The following is a 25,000-nucleotide window of genomic DNA, read 5'->3' on the forward strand; positions in this document are numbered from 1 at the left end:
ACACTCCACACTCTCTACACAACACTCACCACACTCCACACTCTCTACACAACACTCAACACACTCCACACTCTCTACACAACACTCAGCACACTCCACACTCTCTACACAACACTCAGCACACTCCCTATGCAACACTCAACACACTCCCTACAACACTCAACACACTCCACGCTCCCTACAATACAACACACTCCCTACAACACAACACACTCCACACTCTGTACACAACACTCAACACACGCCACGCTCTCTATAACACTCAACACACTCTATACACAACACTCACCACACTCCACACTCTCTACACAACACTCACCACACTCCACGCTCCCTACAACACAACACACTCCCTACAACACAACACACTCCCTACAACACAACACACTCCACACTCTGTACACAACACTCAACACACTCCACGCTCCCTACAACACTCAACACACTCTATACACAACACAACACATGCCACGCTCCCTACAACACTCAATACACTCCCTACAACACTCAACACACTCCACGTTCTATACACAACAGCCTCCACGCTCTATAGCACAACACAACACTGTCCACGCTCCCTATCCCAGCACCCAGGCCACCCCAGCTCCGACATGTATACCACGATCACCAAAAAAACATCCACTGGTGAACAATCTGACCCCCTCCTTATGAATGAAGGTTGTATATTATAACCTCTCCTGCTTTTTCTTTCTCTTCCGCCCTCACATTCTCTCTGTCTGTCTCTCTCTCTCCATCACACATGCACAGCACACAATCCCTCTTGCTGAATGAGAAGCAACGGAAGACTCCCTTCACCTGCCAACTGTGAACGTACAGATTTCTAACCTACTAACCTACTAACCTATACTGCACTGCTCCACACATGCAGCTATGGTAACGTCCCTGCTGCTGTGTGTATAGATACCGGTCGCAGTCTCACTGGTGTTCTAGCCTACTTATTCTAGGTAACAGGATACATTAGTGGCCCACATGCACGGGGACGTGGTGGGGTGTGAACAGAGGCCTGTGGTACCTCTCACGGGACAGGGGCTTGGGCTCTGGTCGGATGGCCAGCAGGGCGGAGGCACAGGGCTGGCGTGCGACCGGCGGCGACACAAAGTTCAGGTCCAGCGATCCGGACTTCCGGTGGAGCGGTTCCATGCCCATGGCGCCCTGCATCTCGCTCTCGATGGGGCAGGAGCCGGCACGGCCGTGCAGCTCGGGAGCCGCAGCCCCGCGCACGCAGGCGGAGGGGGAGGGGTCGGCAGACGCAGGCAGGGGCTCGTGGGTCGGCGAAGCCGAGGGCGGCGACCGGGACTTCTTCTTGGCCGCCGCCCCCGAGAGGAGCTTCAGGAGCCCGCTGCTCTTCTTTTCTTTCTGTGAGGAGGGAGAGAGCGAGGGAGCGACAGAGAGAGACGGAGAGAGAGCAAAGGAGAGAGGGAGTGATGGGGAGAGAGGGAGAAAGAGCGAGGGAGAGAGGGTTGAAGTGATAGAGGGGTGGAGAGAGCGATACAATTAAACAATGCATTACATGGCGGGGGGTTCTTCTCTACTCTGCTTTACATTATGCATGGAGGACCAGCCTTGGGGTGCTTTTTTGCCTTTCAGGTTTGCTCTATATTCAGAAAACGTAACTGTGCCTGGCAGATTCTACTACTGTACCATCAAAATTTACAACATTAACAAACTGTGAAATGAATAAATGACCCCTTGTGAGGAGTGGATTTTAACTTGATGTCCGATGTAAAGGAAAAGTACTAAAGGCTAAATATTTATTTTAAATTCTTCTTGACATGCCTTTACAAAAAAGCATCTCTCTGAGAGGACTTTTAAACTAACAGGCCACTTATCCATCCCAATGCCAAGTGACCACAGAGAAAGAGAGAGAGAGAGAGAGATGGACCATGTTGTAGCTTACTTCATGCTGCCCTACAGTGTGATGTGGAAGTGTGAAGTGACTGCACGTTGTGACATGTGGGATCAGCTCTCTGAGAACCTGAGTCCACACTTCAGCAGTCTGGATGCACACGTATGTGTGTATGTGTGTGTGTGTGTGTGTGTGTGTGTTTATGAGTGGGAATCAGAGCCAATTAACAGTGCATAATCAGCACACAGACATCATATGGAAGCTTAGACAGAGCAAATGTGAGGTCATATTGCTCTCTCTCTCTCTCTCTCTCTCTCTCTCTCTCTCTCTCCCTCTCTCTCTCTCTCTCCGTCTTTCTCCCTCTGTCTCAATCTCTCTGTCTCAATCTCTCTAATTAAAGTTGACATTCTGCACTTTGACTTCTCAATGGCTTTATTTGAAACTCGATGTGCAGGAGTACAGAAGCAAAACAGAAAACATCACATCTGACATTCTTCCTGTCCTCCTTCTATTCAGCAGCCCCCAAAACAAACCCCATCAACACTCCAATTTCCACTGCACTTACAACGCTAATTAATCTTTATTTGTTGCACGAAAGAACAGTGTGATCTGTCTTCGGAGTGCCAAAGTGATGTGTGAGGATGTAATGAAAGATGAAATAAAGTGTTACTGCCTGACACTCGCTGACAGGAAGTGTTGCTGTCTGGCAGTTGCTAACAGGAAGTGCTGCTGCCTAATGAAGGAGCCAAAAAGGTGGGGGAACAAAGACTGGATACCCTATAAACTCAGTGAGGCAGGTGGCGTGTCCTCAAAAGTGCTCCATCAACCCTATTGTCCCATGGCTTCTGCTTTCCCTAGCTCCTCTCCAGCTGAGTGAACACTGGTGAACACTCATCTTTAATACAGTATGTTCACAGTATACACTATATAATAATAATAATAATAATAATAAACATCTGCTCTGTTAAATGAAACCATTGAAATAAAGCAGCCATCTTGAGCAGGCCAGTGGCGTACAGGAATTGTACGGATCTTCTAACGTGGACCAACATCAACTCTTAAACACTAAAATGATTGTGTAAGCTGAAGTTCAGGTAGAGCATTTACAAAGGTGAACGTCCCCGAGCGCTCTGTCACAGCTATCAGGCACACTCACACAATCTCCAGCTTCCCTTTCAGCTCAGCAACACGGCGCACCAACCATTCGTACCATAACGCATCTTGGCGACAGTGTAATAAAGCGCATAAATAAAATGCATCGCCAACATCTGGTTAGGAGTGCTATCCATCGGTATTCCAGCGGCAGAGAAATGATGCGGACAAGAGGAGTCAGCCAGCGGAACGCTCCGGAAGACAGAGCCGCCTTACACGGCCGTCCCCCAGACGGGAGGGATTTGCATAATGAGTCTATGTGTGTCGGAAGAGGACAGCCATGAGAATGGGCCAGGAGCCTGTGCACTGAAGCCTGCCTTCACAGATAGAGAAGGAGGCAATAAGGAAACGCGCTGACGGAGAGCGAGAGAGGGAAGGGAGTGGAAGAGAGAGATAAAGAGAGAGGAAATGACACGAAGCGAGGGGGAGGAGAAGGAGGCGGTGGGTAAAAGTAATGACTAAACCCGAGGGCCCCCGTCACACAGAATAACGGCGATAGGCTGCATGCACGGAGTCTACCATAAAGACACGGAGATGACCGCACTGCGGCGCGGGAGGGGAGCTGTGGCCTCCTGAACATCCACCCACCTTCTCTGCTTTCTTCTCCTCCAGTTTGGGCAGGGCGGAGGCTCCCTGGGGACGGACGAGGCCGGAGTGCTGGTGGGCGTGCGCCGGCGACACGGGCGTCAGGGAGCAGCCCAGGGCCTCTCCGCCGTTCAGGTGGGCGGCCGAGACGTTGGGCGGCGTGACGGCCACGGCGGCCGAGCTGAGAGCAAGCAGGGGCCGCGTAGAGGCTGCGGCGGGGGAAAGCGGGCTGCCCTGCAGGGACGGGTGAGCCTGGGGGGACGCCACCATGGACAAGGGCCGCCCCACCGACGGTCCGGGGGAGCGGGACGGAGAACCCTGGGGACGCAGAGGGGCGACGGCCACGGTGGGGCGATCGGGACTTCCACCTGTAGGAGGGCTGTGGACTGCAGCAGGGACACAGAAAGAGAGAGGGAAAGAGGGAGGAAAGAAAAACAGAAGGGGGGAAAGTTAGAGAGAAAGAATGAGACAATGGATAGAGGGGCAAAGAAGAGAGAAGAGAAATAAGGAGAGAGAGAGAGAGAGAGAGAGAGAGGAAAGTTATTTCCGTCCTTAGGAAACCAACTCATCTTCTCTGTGAGCTCTGTAGCTAATGTGGGCTGTCTGATTTTGTTGTCAGTAATCAGTCTCCACAGTGACCTAAGCTGTCCAGGCATATCTCCTGCAGACACACCACTGTAAACATCTTTGCATAATATTTCCTGCCAACACGGATAGTGTGGTCTGGTCCGTAATTTAGTCAAAATGAAAAACTGAAATGTAATCCGTGGAGATGAAGGTGGCAGCGATTACATTTATTCTGCGGCAGGGCTGACAGCTGCATGCTTGCATTAGCTCCGCCAGAGCCTCCGGCCGATAGGCGAGCACCAGCCCTGCCTGCTGCGCAGATGCGCTGGCAGGTTTGATTGAAGGTGTGTCAGGGCTGGCATGGATTTACTCTGGCAGACAGGAGAACAGGGAGGATAAGGAACACGGCCTACACCACGCAGACAAAGAGAACACTCTCTTCCTCCAGGCAGTCCCGGGAAGCACGCGTGCGTGTGCGTACGTACACCTGTGTTGTGGAGACTCAACGCCTCACACGCCCCACCAGGTCCCCCTCAGCTGTCTGGAGGACAGCATGACCATGCTGAACAGGCCCAGTGCGTGTGCCTGGCCCCTGCTCCGGTCCCTGCAGGGGCCAGCCCTGAGTGTAAAGAGGAACAAGGGAGAGCTCCCAGCCTCGAGACAGACCAGAGGAGACAAGAGAGAGACACCTCCCAGCCGCGAGACAGAAAGAGGAAGCACTTCCAGCCCAGACGAGGCTCTCAGGCTGCTGGCATCAGGAATACACAGCTTGCTCCTCAATAACGAGCCTTACACAATCCCGCAAGGTCTAAGCACGATCGGGAACACAAACCAGCAATTACTGCCAGAGATCGGCGGCGAGGCCTTCATTACAGCCGACAGCTAATAGGACCTTTAAAAAGCCTTAACAAGTTTCCTTACTGTTTTAACTCAGGTTGTGCACATGCAGACACTAGATTAGTAGATTAGTGCAATGCAAGTGAATGGGAACTCCTGGCCTTGGCAAGCACCCAGCTAGCCCCACGCAGCCGGCTACGCGCCAACCGGAAACACAGCAGCACAGAGCGTGCTCATTCAGTCATTACTGCACATACTTTGAGGTCTATCTACTTACTAACCTCCAGCTAACCAGATTGACCAGTTTAACCAGACTGACCATTTGCTACTGCCTGGCAGGACAGCTGAGGCCTGGTGGTGCGAGAGAGTTTGGACAGTACACTGCTGATGTGTCCTCCTTGGCCTCAGACCTGCAGCGTCCTGCCAGCACTCTGCCGGGTCGCGCCACCACCCTGGGCTCTGCCAGCGCTGCGTTCTCCCTGCTCTCGTTAATATGCAGCCCCGTTAGCCTGCCTGTCATCCGCTGGCCTCCTCCCGAGCTCAACGGGAATGACAGGTGTCAGGGTCTGTCACGCCTCCGTTCCGTGCTGCACGCGTTCATCTCCAGAGCCCAGCAGGGCGGTGACGGCCCAACGGCCCTTCTGTTCTCCTCCCGCTCTGACACTGCGGCTGCAGAACACAGACTTGGCAACGATGTGATTATATGCCTGTGTACTGTGACTGCTATCTGCTCGGCAATATGTCAGAAACACAACGGTGATGCCTTAATGTTACATGGTTAAAGAACAGCGTATATTATTTCGACCGCCGTCGCTTGGATCGCGTTAGCGCCTCGATTAAGGACACCCACACAACAGTCATCCGATGTGCTGTGTCGGGGAGTTCATTTACATATTACCCTGTGCGATGTCGGTATTGCAAAGACCAATATTGCAGTAATGACTTGCTGCCAATGCAGCCACGGCAGCCGCTCTGAACATGCACCAGGACTCCACTTTACTCATCCCCGGTCGAGCGGGGCCCGACCCAACCTCCCGTCCTGTCGGACGCACAGCAGATGGGTGGGCTGGCAGAACACAGTTACACCACCGCTATACAAACACATCCAGCATGTCCTGGGTATGTTGTTGGCTCAAGAAGCATGCTGGGAGTGAACCTCAGTTCTGGAGGAGTCTGAGGAGAATGAGCCCAGTGTCTGGGACTTTGAATGTGACAGTTACATTACACCCACACATGCATCTGCTAGCAGGTTTGATGGATGGCCTCTGCATGACCCTAGCAAATTAAAACACAGATATCTCGAACCTATCACCGTTAAAAGGGAGAAGAGCATGATTTAAGGCCTGGAGGAGGTCTGACCAGACTGCACAGCACAGGGCAGTGTTCGGTTTGAATGTGTGCTGTGCTGGCACCGTAATTGCCGTGAACTGATTTAAAGTCATTTAAAGAACACAATTATGATGTTATTAGTGAATCACTCCCAATAAATGCCTTAAGTTCAACGCATCGAGTTCCCACACAGGTGTGACAGGTTCACAGGTTTGGCTCTTATGGTTCTGAGCAGGGCTGGTTGAGGTTTGAATGGAGTGAGCTGTGGTTCAGACAGCCATTATCCTTTGTCCGCATGACTAGTGTGCGAATGTGTTAGCATGCTGGGTAATGTTCACACGAGGCTATTGTACTCGCCGGGCTCCCTCAGTGCACAGTGGAAGTGACTACTCACCCAGCTGTGCGGTGGGACGGCTCTGGCTGGCTGCCTGCTGGCTGCACATGCGCAGGCAGTTCTTCAGGTGCATGGCTGCGGGCTGCAGCTGAGGAGAGGAGGCGGGGTTTGCCAAGGGAGGGGCGGGGCGAGAGGCGGGGCCAAGCAGGACAGGGCTGGAGGGTCCAGCTGAACCGGGAGATCCAGGCACTGCCTTAACCACCTGAGACGTTCCGGGGAGACAGGCACGGGACTGGCCAACAGCAAACGGGGCCCTGGAGATACAGAGGCAAACACACACACACAAACACATTACACACACATAAATTGCCTCGGTCATCATCAGTGTGCCTCTAGGCATTAATAAATAGTCTTTTCGTGTGTGTTGAACAACCAGTAGCCAGCAATATTTAAAAGCAGGCCCACAGACAAGTCACATATTACAGAGACAGACTTATTGACAGGGCACCATAATCCTTAGGGACTTTTGAGAGTTGTATTGATTACTTGTCCAGAGCTGGGAGTTATGTCGCGGGCGTGTGGGCGCATGCCGCATACATGACTCCTTCAGGACCTAAATGGAGTGTTTACGGGGCTGATTACAAGAAAAGAACCTTCCTGTAGTTCATCATTCACCCCAAGCGTGCACATGTAACGTGCTGGTGCAAGAGTTTAAAAACGAAGCCTTCATTGCTCAGGGCTCACGGAGGGGCCACAGGCATTTAACTGGACCTAATGTGTGGACTACCAATGAGGGGTCTCTCCTCTAGTGCTAGCTTCTATATGAACTTTCTAGCGATGTGTCCATCTGACATCTGAGTGTTTGAACCGGACAAACCAAAGAGACAACAGTCCCAACACTGTTGACTGCAGTAATATTAAACTCAACAGCAGCGCAGCAGTGAGTCATTTCCCCACTGCACCTCTGCTATAGCCTTTATCTGAAGCTCACATGTTTTCATCATCATCATCTGTATGGCATGAAGCATTACAAGATATACGGAAAATGATACTGAAGAAAGATGAACACACAATATACAAATGGTTCCAAAGCCATGTCTGTGAGATCAGGTCTAGTTACACACAGCTCCTCTGAGTGAAGCAAAGTGCATTAGTCTTATTCAGTCCCCCCCTGAGAAACTACAGTTCCTATGAGCATGCAGCTCAGGCTAGATCTTAATGTCTTTATTACAGAAGACACACTAAACCTGGCTCTGAGTGCACACGCGCGCACACACACACAGATGCAAACGCACACACACAGACTCTAAATTACTAAATGACTCTAAACTAAATTACACTGATTAGAGAGTTCCTAATAATAAACTTTTAAAAAGAAAAAAAAGGATGAAATCATGCAAAAAAAATATCCATTTGAAAATCATTTTAGGCTGAACAAATCAAATATGATGAGTCTACTCCACCTTTACCAACTGAAGGGGAACTCACTCTAAACCACTGACCAAAAAACACTTTATAGATTAAGATTACCATTTGTCTTTTGTGGTGATGAATTGTTTGTTTGGCAACTGAATTCCAATCAAATGAATGTATCTTTGTACATCATTGTACATCAGTGATAATCCACAATGTACTGTGCACATCAGTTGAAAATGTTAATTTCCTTGAAACATTTTTAAGCCAACAAGACAATAAAAAAAAATCTATTCATTGCAGTGGTAAATGTTTTCCTTTTGTGATTCAGTCCATTCTCTTCTTCATGGTCCCAAGTTTTGGGTTACTCGAGGCATGACAAATTGCTTCAGTCTTTGGTTTAAAAATGAAAAACTGCGTCAGCAGATCAAGTTCACTGCTGGTATTTGTTTTAGCTGTGAAAATGTTCCACTGAGAGCAAAAGTAGGAGTCCATTTGCATTCTTTTCCATTAAGAGCCAATTATGGCTCCAAGCATTAGAACACCCTGAATATGGTTCAAACTGATATGGTGCCATGTGTCAAGCAACCATATCAGAGGCCACCTCACCTTCATTCTCCTCAGCAAGCATGTTTCCGTGAATGCCGCTGGTTTGGCAACTTAGTAAACACTACCTGTGCTGTAAGCACAAACATGTCCGGGAAGCAGTCCTGACACAGCAGAGGAGTACCGCTGTGCACTGGAGCGCATAAGCAGTAAAATCCCCCCCAAAACAGTTGCGTAACAGAGTGCTTTTCTGAAAAGAAGTCTCGATAAAGTAACTGTGAGGAGCATTTAACTCCTTGCTAGCTGAGGCTTAAGGGTAATGTGTATTTTGCCATTGAATGGAGTTCATTGTTTGAATTACCTTTAATTTAACTTGCACGAGGTGCCTGGAGATCATCCAGTAAATACTTAAAAGGGCCAAATATGAACTAAGGTGAACTCTGGCTCTGAGTCTGTAGTTTTCTCATGGACAGAGAGCTCTGACTCTAACTGCGCTCCTCTCCCGCTCTGTTCCAGCACACTAGTCTGTTGAAGGACTGCACAGAATGAAGCAGTAATCACACAAACTGCAGAGCCATAATACCATGGCCATATATTCTAATCAAAGGCTGGCAGTGTAATTTCACCTCCTCAGCTCTCACACCATTAAAATCCACCTGCACAGTCCTGAGCCGATTTACGACTTCAGCCTTAATTTGCCTGGTGATTAGCATCTGACTACACTGGTGATATATATTAGCCAATCTAGAGGCCCCTCCTGCTGTCCTCCCCCATTTCTGCTTTGGTCTGCTCCAGCATCACAGGCAGTGCAATTCCAGGGTGGAAGAACTCACCTGGATACGGGGGTGACGTAGTTCCCGGGGAAGACACCAGAGGCGCCACTGCGCAGGGAGGTGCCCTTGAACCAGCCGTCCTGGCACTTCTCCGACACACGGTACATCTCGCCTTTCCTCAGCTCCAACTCGTCTGCCTTCTGTGGCTTATACGCGTACAGAGCCAGGTAGCTGCACCAAACAGGAAAAAGCACTTACAGGCATCACTATGTCCAAACACCAAATGAGGCTAGTACAGATGTCTCAGCTATATCCTATACAAGTGATGACCAACATTCAGTTAAATTCACTTGTATTTACATAGTGTTGTCCTTAATATGGCATAAGGTAGTGTGGTGGCCACTGAATAAAACCCATGCCTTCAAAATAAAAGTAGTAGTAGCAGCAACAACAACAATAATAGCAGCAGCAGCAGCAACAACAACAATAATAATAATAATAAGAACAACAACAACAACAAACAGGCTTTAGACATTGATTGCTTATTAATTATTATTATTGTTGTTGTTTTTTCTCTCTCTCTCACTACTTATTCTGCTCCTTATTGTTTATATTGTTGCTATTGTAGTGACCGTTGTCGGCCACAGGAGGATGCCCCCCCCCATTGAGTCTTGGTTCCTCTCAAGGTTTCTTCCTCGTGCTCTTAGGGAATTTTTCCTTGCTACTGTCACTCTTGGCTTGTTCTCTGGGGGCTTGGACTCAGACATTTGTAAAGCTGCTTTGTGTCAACAAGCACTATATAAATACATTTCACAATTTCTAACTAAATACCGTGTGAAAGAGTTGCTATGTGAAAGTGTTGAACTTCGTACACATGTTCAGCTACTAAACAGACCGTGAAATCCAAATGCAGCTAAACTGTCTCACAAGAACTGCAAATAAAAACCTACAAACTGCAAAGATAAAATGAACAATGTGAAGCAACATAACGAACATCAAGCTTGTGGCTGTCCGTTAGGTTTTTAATAAAAACCCTGCACTCCTGGATGTACGCTGCTTTGGTAAGAGTGAGCCTCCTCTGAAATCTAATGAAGAACACTGGTTATAATCCTCCTCTGAAATGTAGTGAAGAATTCACACATCCTGTCTCTGTGTCCAGCGTTTGCGTGAGTAGTGGGCAGGCTGCAGTCATCAGATGAAGAACCGGCAGCAGAAAAGGCAAACCCTCCTCATTAACTGAGCACACAGAGATAGTCCACACTGTTGGAAAACGTCTGGCCCGCTTCCCTCCCAGTTAGGCCTCTATAGTGTTTGTCTTGGAGTAATCTAACATGTCCAAGCCAAAGAGGAAACCCCAGTCGCCAAAAAGCCCCACCTTCACCCCAGATTACTAAACACACCATGCCACAACTGCAGGCAAGGAGGCCACTTCATAGGTAAAATGGTAGCTATGACAACAGATTTTGGGTGGTGTGATTTTGGGTGTATAGTGCAGGTGATCTGGGAAAAAAAGATGTGTCCACTTGCATCCGAGAAGATGTGTGTGTGTCTGTGTGTGTGTGTGTGTGTGTGGGCGGGTGTGTGTGCGTGCAAGCATGTGCCTGTGTGTGTGCAGATAGTGACAGCAACATTTCCTATCACTGATTTGCTTGAGCAAAGAATGAGACCAAAACACAAACGGAGGCCAATGTCAACACCGACATTCATGAGCGGTCCTCACACAGCTAGACAGAACAGCAGAGTCTCAGTGAGGAGCCCACAGATTTCAGCCATGCTGCACACAACTAAAGGCTTTGGGGCTCCTCTTCACACCCAGCATGGGTTCACCTGAGCGGGACTGCCCCGCTCTGCAGGACAGGGGACTCACATGTTGAGGGGGAGCTGAACCTTCGCTGCAGCCAGAAGCTCTGCAGTGGTAGAGGCCACGCGGGCGGGGACGGCCATCCCTGTGTTAGCAGAGCCACCAAACGAGGAGTTCTGGACGAGAGAGGGAGGGACAGTTCATTAAAAACACTGTTTAAGCCATTTATGGTGTGTGTGTGTGTGTGTCTTTTCAGCCTGAATACACTCTCACTCATTTGGTGCATACGTTATTTCCTAACTTGAAAGTATAAAGGCTCACAGTGAAAACACTGGAATAATCAACATCTCATTATTAATTAAAATGACACAGGGTACATTTAACAGTCACACAAATATGCGTTGTTGTGGTCTGTATAATGGGACTGCTGGATACAGGCGCAATAACAAGCAGTTAAAGGGTTTTATTAAAGTAATATATTCTTTAGTTAAAATAAGGCAAAGCAAAAACTATTTAGTTGAAGCAAACAATTTTTTTCATCAGTTCAAATATCATAAATGCCTTATTTTATTTTAGCCTAGTTTAATCATTCTTAACTTGCTATTGCGATATATTCCTGAGTAAGGTGATACCAACCCGAGCGGCTCACTTGCTCCTGTTTTAAAAGGTATTTAAGCAATTGCATTTTTAGATCTCTTCTTATCATAGCCTGACACTATCTTGAAATGCACTTAATGTTGCTGGCTTGAGGTTGGACGTGTTGAACGTGTCAGACATACTCTGATTAGCTCGTGAAAACGCACCGTGTGACTCCAGTCTTTAAGCCTAAACAGAGTAGTGGAATCTTTGGAAGTAGCACATTCAAAGCTGTCTGTACTTTTAAAGATCAGAAATAGTGCTGAAAATGACAAGATTTTGTGTACAAGTTATTAATTAATTAATTTATTTATTAATTCTAAACAAAATTGAACTGAAGCATTGCTCTCCTCAGATGCATACAGAGCGTTCTATTCCCTCGATGTTATTCCTGGCTACCGACTTCTGTTTCCACCCTAGACTACGCCTCAATCCTATCCCTTCGGATTACTCTGGACTCTGCCTAACGGTTTCGAATTTGGCTGGCTGGGTGTGTGTCAGTAATTACCGTTGCAAGCCAAATGGCGCACCCACACACACACACACACACACACAGTAGACACAGCTTTCTCCTCTTGACTGATGGTCCCATAGGAGTGTATGATCAAAAAGACTTGCAAATGGACCTTTATCCCCAGGGGGAGCGGAAATGTCATGTGAAAACAAATGTGCAAGCAGGAGAGTCAGCTAAGGGTCAGAGGTCAGGTCAGGGCATAGGTGAGGTGTCAGAAAGTAGCACTCACATGCTATTCTCAAATCCCCACTGCAAATAACAATGCTATTCCCATCATTCAACTCCCCACTACAATTAATTATTCATGATCAAACGTTTTACTCTGATCTCAAATGTCTGTAAATGTTCGTATTGTTATAATAAACTAAGAGGCTCATATAAGAACAACATTTGACAAGAGCTAAAGAAAGAAGGCATATAAAGACACATGAAATATAAGGCTGAGTCTGAAACTGACAGCTATCTTGACCTATCAAGACCCCGGCCTCAAAGGCTGCGTCCAATCTGAGCTGAACCGAGCGAAGAGAAGAGAAATATGCTATCCTAAACAGGGAGAGGAAGAAACAGAAAATGGAGGCTCTGCGAGAGCACCAAGTATATGGTGAGCTGAACAATAGACAGGGAATTAAAACAGGAAGGCTTTGAACCGGCTTTATGTGCGTATATTTCCCATCTGCTCACTCTCGTGTTGTGTGTGTGTGTGTGTCCATTACAAATGCGTTAAAGCAGCTCTGAGATGATGAAGATTACTCCCACGCTTATTATATATTTTTGTATGTAGAGCGTGAGCAGTTCTCTAGAAAATACACGCCTGCGCCTGTGCAACCATGGCCTCGAGGCTGAAAACAAACACTTGAGAGAGGAGGTACACCAAAACACGTTCTCACCTCCTTACACACACCTGTCAGAATGCCACATCAATGTTGGACATGTATTCAGTGTAATTTCAGCATTTATTCTTACAATTTAAATAGTAACACTTAATATACTGTGATTGTACACAGTTTTCATTTAAATGTTTCTTAGATTCTTCGATAAAGTTGTGATTCCATCCGTAACAGTTGTGCTACAAACCTCAAGATGACCCAGCATAATTACACAAACACTCAAAGTGCATGAAGTCAAGGTCACTGTGCGCACCAAACACCAAACCCATGAGAGAGAGATTTAATCTGTATTGGTTCTTATGTATTACTGAACACACACACCCACACACACACACATCCACACCCACGTTCTCAGGAAAATTCATGAAGACCCCATGCACCCGCACCCGCACCAGCACCAGCACCAGCACCAGCACCAGCACCAGCACCAGCACCAGCACCAGCACCCTCGCGCAGCAGGCGTGCGGACGCCGGGGCACGCGGTGCCGTGTACCTGTGCGGAAGGGGCGCTGGCAGACAGGTGTGGGCAGTCTCCTATGCGTGCCGCCGCCCTGGGGTCCGAGGAGCTGATGAGCACGGGCGCACTGATCTCCATGGAATGCCGGTTGTTGCCGAGTGCCGTGCGCTGCGTCATGCTCAGCGCCGTGAAGGAGTGCCTCTTCTTTGCGTTCTTCTTGCCGTCCGGCCGCCGTTGGACGCCCGCAGCCGCCTGCTCGTCGCCGTTACAGCTCACGGCGGCAGCTGCGGGCGCAGAACAGGGGCCCGAGCCCGGGGAGCCCGGGTCAGCGCCGGGACCCGGCGCTGACGCGCACTTGTCCATCTCCATCAGCTGCTTAGCAGTCTCATTCAGCTGAGAGAGTGTGATGTAGAAAAAGAGAGAGAGAGAGAGAGAGAGAGAGAGAGAGAGATGCGTGGAGAAAGAAGAGACAGCATTAAGTCGATTTAAGATAAGTTAAAGGGACAAATCTAATTAAAAGACCATCAGTGGAAATCAATGATAAGTTGAATTTCAACTAGACCGCTGAACAGTCTGGACCAAAATAAACTGAAAGGGAAGAGCATCTCCACTCAGTTCTCCTGTACGCTGTGCAGATTATGTCTTCAATAAAGATTACGAGGGATTAGGAGAGGAACACAGATTCTGTAAAATTGTCTCACATTTCAGGTGCAAAACTTATGATCCTATGTGTCCAAAATGTAATACCATGACAAATTATAGATCATACAGTGAGCCTTAACATTTGTCCACATAAAATATTTGTCCATATAAAATAAAAATATTAAATCAAGGGCATTATCTGGTGATTATCCCCTATAAATTTACTTTGCTAACTACATTAGACTACATTGCAATCCAATGCAAAGATACTGTAACGGTGAGCGGTGAGGAGGCGGACGAACGTGCGGAGAAGAGCGAGATTTATTAGGGCAAGTCCAGAGTCGGTATAACGGTCCAGGGTCAGAGTCAACACTGAGATGACGGGGATACATGGCAACAAAAACAAGGGCTAGGATACACAAAGGCAATCACGGGAAGCAGGCTAGAACAAAGTCTAGGAGGAAACGTGCGGAGGTAAGGAAAAACAAAACAGCTAACGGACACAGAGGCTTAGAAACAAAGACGGGTTTACATACATCCAATACGTTCAAATATTTAATATATTCCACACAGACGCACGCAAGGAAAAACTATGAACTTAACAAACTCAATGAACAGCAAAAACCAAGGCCACAAGGCAGGGTTTAAATACATCAACTAAACAGGTGTGGAAAAGGTGTGGAAAATCAAACGAGGGGCGGAGAAAACGAAATTACGGAACGGAACTAAAACACACACGACAGGGAAAACATGGAACACGGAAGCTGGGAGGGACTAATCGTAACAGATATGACTGGAATAACAGATGCTTTATCATGGAATACTTGGAATATTCAGGGGCTAACGCCAGGATATGTTGAGGATAATGCCAGGATAACTGCAATATAAGACTGTAAGATGACCGTGACATCACCCTGGTATAACCGTGTGGTAACTGCATGATAAGTTCAGTGTAAGGCCAGGATATCTGTAATAAAACTGCAAGGTAACAGGTTACTGTAAATTAAATATGGGATAGCCATGAGATATCTGACAGACAACTTTAGGATAATGTCAGGATAACTCTAGAATAGAGTTAAGTAGAGGATAAGTAGAGGATATCTGTGTGTGGGCAACTGACATACCCTAATGGCAAAAAACAAAGGTCTTATTAATAGGTTTTTTTGTATGGGATTTGTATGGGATAATATGGGATTTAATGATGGCAAAGTGAGCTCTGGTATTTATTACACATGCGCCAAAGAAGCAGTCCGTGATGTACGAGTCACTCTAGGCTATTTTAATAACAAGGCCGACCCATTTGTTGTCCACAATTCAAACTTTAACCCCTCATAGAACACAGGTGCCTATAAATCTAATGAAGCTCAATCAGAACCAAATGCCAAGCTCCATAAAGCCAGAATCCCTTTGGAAAACAAGGTTACAAAAGACAGACTTTCTTGGACAGGTGATCAAAATGTGCTCTAGCCTTTTGTCTCCATTCTTATTTCCATATTAATGCATATGTTAATTATCACTTAAATCATATGCAAATTAACCTGATTGACTGACCCCACAAGGCAGCTTGTACTGGTTGCCAAGAAACCACTTTTGTTACTCAGTGACTTACTAGGAAAACGTCTGTTTCAGCTAAAACTAACATCATTAAAATGTTTTTGCACAAAAGCCAGCAAACTGCATGAGGGAAAAAAATAAAGTGACGTCATCCACTGACATCACTCCCATGTTGTCCGTTCCACACACTGCCTCCTCTCTCAGTATCTCAGTGTAAGCCCAGAGCGATGAGATCCTTTTGTTTCTATTTGGGTTTGGGGGAAACCATCGCTGACAAAGTAACTATTTAATACATCCTGTAGCACAATGCTGAAAATATGTCTCAAGGTTAAGGCTTTAATCATTTGTCAAGGGCCAGAGTAATGAAACACAACTACTGTAATTAAGTGTAATTAGTGTTGTATTGCACCACTGCTCATGTGTCTTATGAAGCTAAAGTCCTGATGTTGTTAATTGTAGGTCACGTAACTCTTTCTATGTTCGAGGTTCGACAGTTCATTATATTCCCACGTGAAATGGGGCTCATTACCAGAGCGCTGAACTTCAAAACTGTGATGTGAAATGTCATTAATGTGAGGCGGTCACTTGGTTTTCACAGAGAAGCCTAACCGGTCACCTGTCTCTCCTGCAATTCTGGCAATAATGAAGACATAATCAGGCATTGTAATACTCCCAGAGCAACAACAACAAAAAACATATGATAACCCAGCAGACAACGTGAGAGCAATGCGCTGTCAGAACGCATGGAAAAAGAACTCACCTTGTAGTGCAATGCTGAAAAGGAACAGAAAAAGCACACACCCCTTATCGAAGACTATTTATGTTCCACAGTGTGGCTCCATGCAAATGTATGCCATGGGTGCTTATGTTCATTTGTGGCAGCTTGTGTCATTTTTTTAAATCTAAACCCTCAGGAGGCCGGCAGAGAGAAGAAAAGACTGCTCAGCCGCTGCTCTTTCCCAAGAGCAATGTTGTTCTTCTTTCAAACAGTTTGCTTTTCTCTTAACCACCCTGCAGCACCTAGAGAAGATTAGAGACTCCGTAATTACCAGGTCTGATCAATGGGAGGTCGAGACAGCTTGAAAGAGCCACTCACAAACTCCGTTTTAATGTGGAGTGTGGAAGCTTTCATAACCCATCTTATAATTATGATCGGGTAATAAGGGAGTGTTATGTTGTAGATGCCTGTGTAGACAGATAGCTCTATTCTGTGTTCTTAATGCAAAGGAAATACAGGGTGGAAAAATATTATATTGGAGTATTGGAGGTGCGTTGGCGTGTCTGGGATTTCACACTAGAGGATTTTAGCCCTGATTTTGCTCTCTTGGAGACTGCAGAGCCCTAGATCAGAGGCAACTCGGTGTTCGCTCGGGCCTTCAAAATCGTCTCTCGATCTGTGCGTCAGTTGTTCAAAGACTCCATCCCAGAGGCTCGCTAATGCCTGGCAGTCGCCTGGCAAATATAAAGCAGGCTAAATATCTGAAACTCTCGGCTAGTCCAAATCCTGTAGTGTGAGAAGTGTTGGTACCCAAACGCCTGGCAGCGAGAGTGGTGAGCAGCTACAGCCAATGACAGCGTAAGGCACACAGTGAAGGGAAACCCAGGAGAGGAGCTGTGACAACAGCAAGCCTGACTGTAAGAAAAGGCTTTTTCCTCCTTCTTCGAGCACTGCAAATCAGCACACAAACAACTTGCACTGTTCGCTGCTTGCTAAGGTCCATTTTTGGAAGAAAAAATCCACTGTCACGCTCGCACACCCGTTTCCCCGGTTACCTGAATTACTTTCGTGCTTTCCTGTTCTCTTCTGTCTCTGTGCTTCCCCTGTTCATATTGTCCTGTCTTTTCCCTTCGGCTTCATTGTCTGTCTGTAACTCTCCAGCCTTCCATTTAGCGTTAGCTCTGTTTTCCTGTTGTTTGTCCAGCTAAGCAGCCCGGTTCTGCGTATTCCCATCCCTTGTACTTTGTCATGCTTGCCTGTCTCCTCTGTGTTTATTTTCCTGGTTGTAATCTCATCCCTGTCCCATTAGCCGGTTGGTCGGTTGTATGTTTTGTATACTGGATGTTATGTTTATCTGGTTGTTCATTATTTATATTAACCTTGCTCATCGTTTGTTATTCAGTTTCCTTTTCCTCATTATTAATATGGCTTTCTCAGGTTCTATATACTCACACTCCCAAGGTGATGTTACTTTGCGCTCGTGTTTGCCCTGAGCCTTACACTCACGTTACGCCCACGTTATCCCATGTCATCTCCATACAACACAGCCTGCAGTCCATGGTTCATGGCAGATCCTGTATTGTGTCACTGATCACTTATGTGGTGTAGAAACTCCACCTTCTAGATTCCCTATTACAGGGCAAGTTGTGTATTGTAAACTGCATAGGGCTCTGATGATTTTGAAGGTCATGTAGTGTGTCTGTGGTGTACGGGGTGGGACCACATCACTTTTTGGGACATAAGTGCATTTATAGAATATATGATATGATACAAGTTTACCCCGCTGCAATAAATGACATCATTATCACAATAAAAAGGTCCAAACCCGAGTTTTACCCATTATGGTTTGACCATTTTGCTTATTTAGCATATGCAAAGCCAATTAGGAAAAGCCATGACAGCTCTTGCTGTGGGGCCAGAAGATTTTTCATTTTTCAGAGTAAGTGATCAACACCCATCACAGACAAACGGAACCGACCCTAGACATGAAGGCATCAAAACTCCATTTCTGTTGAGCCACCACAGACAGGACTGGCCCTGTTTTTTTCCGACTGACTGCAATCACTTTTGTCACACACAACTGATGTCACATCCGTAACGGGAGGAGCTTCGTCAGGTGGGACGTGGTATTTTCAAATGTACCCTGCTCCAAAAAATGAAGAGAGCAGTTAGTTAAACTTCAGAGATATCAGTCAGGAAGCGTAAGTGATTGTGACTCAATTTCAACTGCTTTGGTGCAAATGACAATGACAAGGTAAACTGGCAACAGCAAGACAACCCTCGCAACAGGGACTGGGTTTGCAGGAGGTAGCCACAGACAGTTACTCTCGCCTTATCCTTCCTGACTGATTTTTCTCTACAGTTCTGCGGTTTTGTGTTTTGCGGGAGCTGCTTTGAAGGCCCAGCAGCGCGCAGCTCCACTGGCATTCCCCAGAGATCAGCAGACCTGGCAGGTCCGACACAGTCGCTCCCTTGTCTTCACAGGTGAGAGCAGGCTCACACTGAGCGCGTGTGACAGATGTGTCTGGAGATGCCGTGGTGAAGGTTACGCTGCCTGCAACCTGAATGTTTTGTCCCATGTATGATTGAAGTGTTCCCTTCATTTTTTTTGAGCAGTGAATATGTTTTTTTTTATTAACGGTTCAAACCATTTCTGCTGCATCCATGGTACATTCTCTACTGTGCTACTGCTTTTATTGTAATTTTTAATGTAAGATTTTTAATCATGTACAGAGTGATGTCCTTTTGTTCACATGATTTGTACCTGTAAAATGAATGGGCGTATAATGACATGCTGTATTGACCACCAGTGATTGTTGCATGCAGCTAAAGTTAAAGACTAAGTAATGTAACTAGTTAAGTGAATGATTTTTACTCATAATCCTACTACATATTTATATAATAATAATGATGATGATTTGGTTAATCATGTGGCCTAATATGTTGAACAATGAATAGTGTGGTCACATCAAGAATGCTGCATTTTGGACCTGACGTTAATCATCTACATGGAGGAGGAGTGAATCTGTAGTCACAGTGCACTAAAGTGTATTGGGTATATCTGGTTATGTGGAAATGAAATATATATTACTCGCCTAAATCCAGATGACACTGATGATGTGTTATATTGTAAGACTGATATGATGAGTACGTTTACACAAGCAGAGTGGTGGCGTAGACTGGATTTTTAAAAATCCAGAGGGCCTTTGATGTTTTTTAGCCAATAGCACTGAGAAATTGGAACTAATTGTGGTATAATTCTTGCTGACCCAATCAGAAAAACAAACAGCAGTCCCATGTGAATGCACATGCATGATTTTTATGGTCAACATTGTTTCAAGAAAATGTATAATCTAAAATACAACTTCCAAATTCTAATAGATTTTATTTTTTATTTCTATATTATATGATACTATGAAACTGGGATGGCAAGCCGTTTTACTAGGGATGCAGCCGGCTGTGTATCCTGTGGTTTGCCCCATACACATAACCCCAGTAACTCTTACCTGGGCGTATACAGCATACACATAACCGCAGTAACTCTTACCTGGGCGTATACAGCATACACATAACCCCAGTAACTCTTACCTGGGTGTATACAGCATACAGATAAGCCCAGTAACTCTTACCTGGGCATATACAGCATACAGATAAGCCCAGTAACTCTTACCTGGGCGTATACAGCATACACATAACCCCAGTAACTCTTACCTGGGCATATACAGCATACAGATAAGCCCAGTAACTCTTACCTGGGCGTATACAGCATACACATAACCCCAGTAACTCTTACCTGGGCGTATACAGCATACACATAACCCCAGTAACTCTTACCTGGGTGTATACAGCATACAGATAAGCCCAGTAACTCTTACCTGGGCATATACAGCATACAGATAAGCCCAGTAACTCTTACCTGGGCGTATACAGCATACACATAACCCCAGTAACTCTTACCTGGGCATATACAGCATACAGATAAGCCCAGTAACTCTTACCTGGGCGTATACAGCATACACATAACCCCAGTAACTCTTACCTGGGCGTATACAGCATACAGATAAGCCCAGTAACTCTTACCTGGGCGTATACAGCATACACATAACCCCAGTAACTCTTACATGGGCGTATACAGCATACAGATAAGCCCAGTAACTCTTACCTGGGCGTATACAGCATACACATAACCCCAGTAACTCTTACCTGGGCGTATACAGCATACAGATAAGCCCAGTAACTCTTACCTGGGCGTATACAGCATACACATAACCCCAGTAACTCTTACCTGGGTGTATACAGCATACAGATAAGCCCAGTAACTCTTACCTGGGCGTATACAGCATACAGATAAGCCCACTAACTCTTACCTGGGCGTATACAGCATACACATAACCCCAGTAACTCTTACCTGGGCGTATACAGCATACAGATAAGCCCAGTAACTCTTACCTGGGTGTATACAGCATACAGATAAGCCCAGTAACTCTTACCTGGGCGTATACAGCATACAGATAAGCCCAGTAACTCTTACCTGGGTGTATACAGCATACAGATAAGCCCAGTAACTCTTACCTGGGCGTATACAGCATACACATAACCCCAGTAACTCTTACCTGGGCGTATACAGCATACAGATAAGCCCAGTAACTCTTATCTGGGTGTCCACTAAGTATCCACTTCTTACCTTATAGCTCCAGTGCTGAGCTTTATGTGTTTCTTCTTAAATAGCAGAAATGCTATTCATAATCACTCTGAACATCCAAAAACCTCTCCGAGTTCAGCTGGGAGATGCAGGCCTGTTATATCGCTATACCCTACCCCATCTCTGCAGTAGCATCCTCTAGTGATACAGTCTCCCACCTCCTGCAAGGACCCACCACATGAGCTCAATCCCTCATTTACAAAAGATCTAGTTCACCTGCAAGGTCCTACGCCACCTGAAAACCCTCTCCTGTCTGTAAAGACCTCCGTGTTGTGGAGCTCCCACCCTTATGCTCTGACTGCAGCTGGACAGCACCACCCTGAAGCCAAGCCAATTTGTGACGCTAGTCCAGGTAATGGCTCCAGACAACACCCCCACAACACGCTGCTAGCTAAGGAGAAATTCTTCCATCTCTGCTTGTTCAGGGATTTCAAGAGTATTGTCACAGTTTGCCACCTTTTGCGTTTCTGTGGCACGGTTTCTGTTCTAGTTCTGTTTTAGTTTCTGCGCTTGTCTTGTGTTGTGTAAATGCCTAGCCTTCACGGTGTGCACCAGTGTCTCATTGTCCCTAGTCTAAATGTCTTGTTGCTCAATCGTTTTGGTAAACTTCCTGTGGTAAAGTTTTTGTTGTTGCAACTTTATTCTGCTTTGTTTCTGTTTTGGTGTCGACATGTTCTGGTTTTATTTCCTGACTCCAGCTACGTGAGGTTTTATGGATTGTGATAGTTTTGCCTGAAATAAATGTTACTCATCTCATTTGTGTCCTCCCTAACCTGTTAGGAGCTTTCTGAACATGGCAATAATGCTTACACACACCCTGCTTAAGGCGGCCATATTAAAGCATGTTTACCGTTTCAGATCTTTTATGCATAACTCAAAGCCTACTTAGGATCTAGGCCTGCGTCTCTGGGCAAGATATTTCCAATCATTTCTGAGAAGTGTACTTATGCTCTTATTTAGCCTAGTCTTTAAGGTCAGTTATGACTGACTATCATAATATTCAAGTTTTAACATGTAGGGTAATCTACAAAGGGTTTGTTAAATGCTCGGTTTTATAATTACAGACAACAAAAAAATAATACAGCACAATTTTTGATAGAGCGTATGGATGTTTTTAAGCATGAGCACAATTCAGGGATATTATTTTGTTAATTTTTAATATGGATTTTAATGTACTTGCCCAAAAACATACTTATAAATAGTAACGGACAGCTAGCTTTGCAGCGAGCTTATAACCCAACGTATGCTTCATATGCCTTTAGCAACAGCAGCAGCAACTTCCACAAGCTTGACGTTTTAGTCACATTAAAGCAGTATCGTGTGAGATCTGTTGGCAGAAATGCAATACCAGAATTGTAATTTTACACTAATGCACCAAAAATAGAATGGATCTTTGCAATTTGGTTAAAACTCCCAGTGGCATAACTAAGATCAGTCCACAGCTGACCAATAAGAGTTAGAGTGTGACTCTAATAGCTTTGGAGGTCATCTCTGACCTCCGGGTAGCCTGTCCTGCCTTTCACTCTGCCAAAAGAGATTAAAAAAACCACCTAGAATAAAACAGCTTTGTACCATTGCTTTGCTAATGTTATCTTGTATTATTATGCAAAGTAGACAGTACCATTAGCAATAAAATGCTACCACAATGTGGAACAAGTAACAGTTATATTGTCTATATTACATGGAAGCTAGAATTTAGCTTTACAAATAAAATAACAAAATACAATTTTTAAGATCTAAAGTATTGAAGTATTTGATGTGGTCACAGACAATGATATAATCAATGATATAATTTTGGAAATAGTTTGGCCCCTGACGTCCACTGTAGGTTCTCTAGTAAGCTTAGAAGTGAGGGATGGGGTGAATCCAGCTGTGTAACCTCCTCTCTACACACTACACCTCCAACATGTCTGACTACAACGTGATGCTCTCATATGAAGCCAAGAGTTTCTAAATGCGATCTTGACATTATGAAGTATTTGGATGGTCATTTTTGCCCGGTCTCTATTTTTAAAATAAGGTTTGTGAGGTTCAAGATGGGGCATTCCTTTAGTTAGCCGCCCTTGTTAAGAAACTTTGCTGTCTGACACTGATAATGACATTCCCAATCTGTAGTACAAGTGAACCATATGATTTCTAACAACATAATCCCAGAATCTCTACTGGTAACTGGACTCAGTGTGGCTCTGTCATATACAAAAAGATAAATTTCCCAAACAGTCCTACTATACCGGCAGTATTATACTATACTGGCAGCACTATACTATAATGGCAGTACTATACTATACTGGCAGTACTATACTATACCGGCTACACTATACTGGCAGTACTACACTATACTGGCTATACCATACTATACTGGCAGTACTATACTATACCGGCTACACTATACTGGCAGTACTATAATATACTGGCAGTACTGTACTATACTGGCGGTACTATACTATGCTGGCAGTACCCTACTGTGCTGGCAGTACTATACTATATCGGCTATACTATACTATACTGGCAGTACTGTACTATACTGGCAGCACTATACTATCCCGGCAGTACCCTACTATACTGGCAGTACTGTACTATACTGGCAGTACTGTACTATACTGGCAGTACTATACTATATTGGCTATACTATGCTGGCAGTACTGTACTATACTGGCAGTACTGTGTAATACTGGCAGTACTGTACTGTGCTAGCAGTACTATACTATACTGGCAGTACTATATTGGCAATACTATACTAGCGGTACTATACTATACTTGCAGTACTATATTGCCAGTACTATGCTATACTAGCAGTACTATACTGGCAGTACTGTACTATACTAGCGGTACTACATTATACTGGCAGCACTACACTGGCAGTACTACACTACACTGGCAGTACTACACTACACTAACAGTACTAAACTATACTGGCAGTACTATGCTAGCAGTACTACACTATACTGGCAGTACTATACTGGCGGCACTATACTGGCAGCACTATACTGGCAGTACTATACTATACTAGCAGTACTACACTATACTGGCAGTACTATACTGGCAACACTATACTACCAATACTATACTATACTAGCAGTACTATACTATACTGGCAGCACTATACTGGCAGCACTATACTGCCAGTACTATACTATACTAGCAGTACTGTACTATACTGGCAGCACTATACTAGCAGTACTACACTGTAGTATATACTGCCCTGTAACTATGTCGTTCAAGTCCGTGTTGCATTCTGGCACTGCCCCATTTCCAGGCTCTGTTGACGCTCATAAGCGCAGAGATTTGGGGAACCGTCCAAGCTCAAGGAGCCCGTGCTTACGCTGTGAAGAGCTGCAGCCTCACCTGAGCTCTGACCCTGAACTGAGCAATGGGCTTAGCCTGGCACAAGTGAGAAGAGAACCTCTCACCCTCCAACAACCCCCATGATTACGCTGTGTGTTTAGGCACTTTACTCAGCCTTATCTTATGTGCCGCCCTGACACAGAACGTGGTTTCGGTGGGAACCGGTAAATAGGGTTTATTGTCTTATTTCCACTAAGTAGGAGAATTAAGCCCACAAGCCGGGTCCCAAAGGGGAGGAAATCTATTTACATCCAAATGTCCCAGAAAAGAACATTCAATCTGTAGATTCACAACTGAGCTATAAAGTTGCGAGCACAGACCTGCCACTCGCTGTGTAGGTT

The 25,000-nt window shown here is 45.7% G+C and overlaps 1 protein-coding gene across 1 annotated transcript in view; it reads right to left on the reverse strand.

The window, feature by feature from the left end:
• The window catches only part of LOC113586729 (E3 ubiquitin-protein ligase SH3RF3-like), a 130,602-nt gene that overhangs the window by 6,628 nt on the left and 98,974 nt on the right, over positions 1-25,000 (reverse strand). The window contains exons 4-9 of the mRNA XM_035522997.2: positions 13,735-14,091; positions 11,271-11,380; positions 9,464-9,634; positions 6,732-6,985; positions 3,608-3,990; positions 1,034-1,377 (exon numbers count right to left, since the gene is read on the reverse strand). Of these exons, the coding sequence (XP_035378890.1) occupies positions 1,034-1,377; positions 3,608-3,990; positions 6,732-6,985; positions 9,464-9,634; positions 11,271-11,380; positions 13,735-14,091 (1,619 nt within the window). The remainder of the gene's footprint in view (positions 1-1,033; positions 1,378-3,607; positions 3,991-6,731; positions 6,986-9,463; positions 9,635-11,270; positions 11,381-13,734; positions 14,092-25,000) is intronic.

Source organism: Electrophorus electricus, chromosome 9, assembly GCF_041902795.1.
Source record: "Electrophorus electricus isolate QZ-2024a chromosome 9, ASM4190279v1, whole genome shotgun sequence".
Taxonomy (NCBI): domain Eukaryota; kingdom Metazoa; phylum Chordata; class Actinopteri; order Gymnotiformes; family Gymnotidae; genus Electrophorus; species Electrophorus electricus.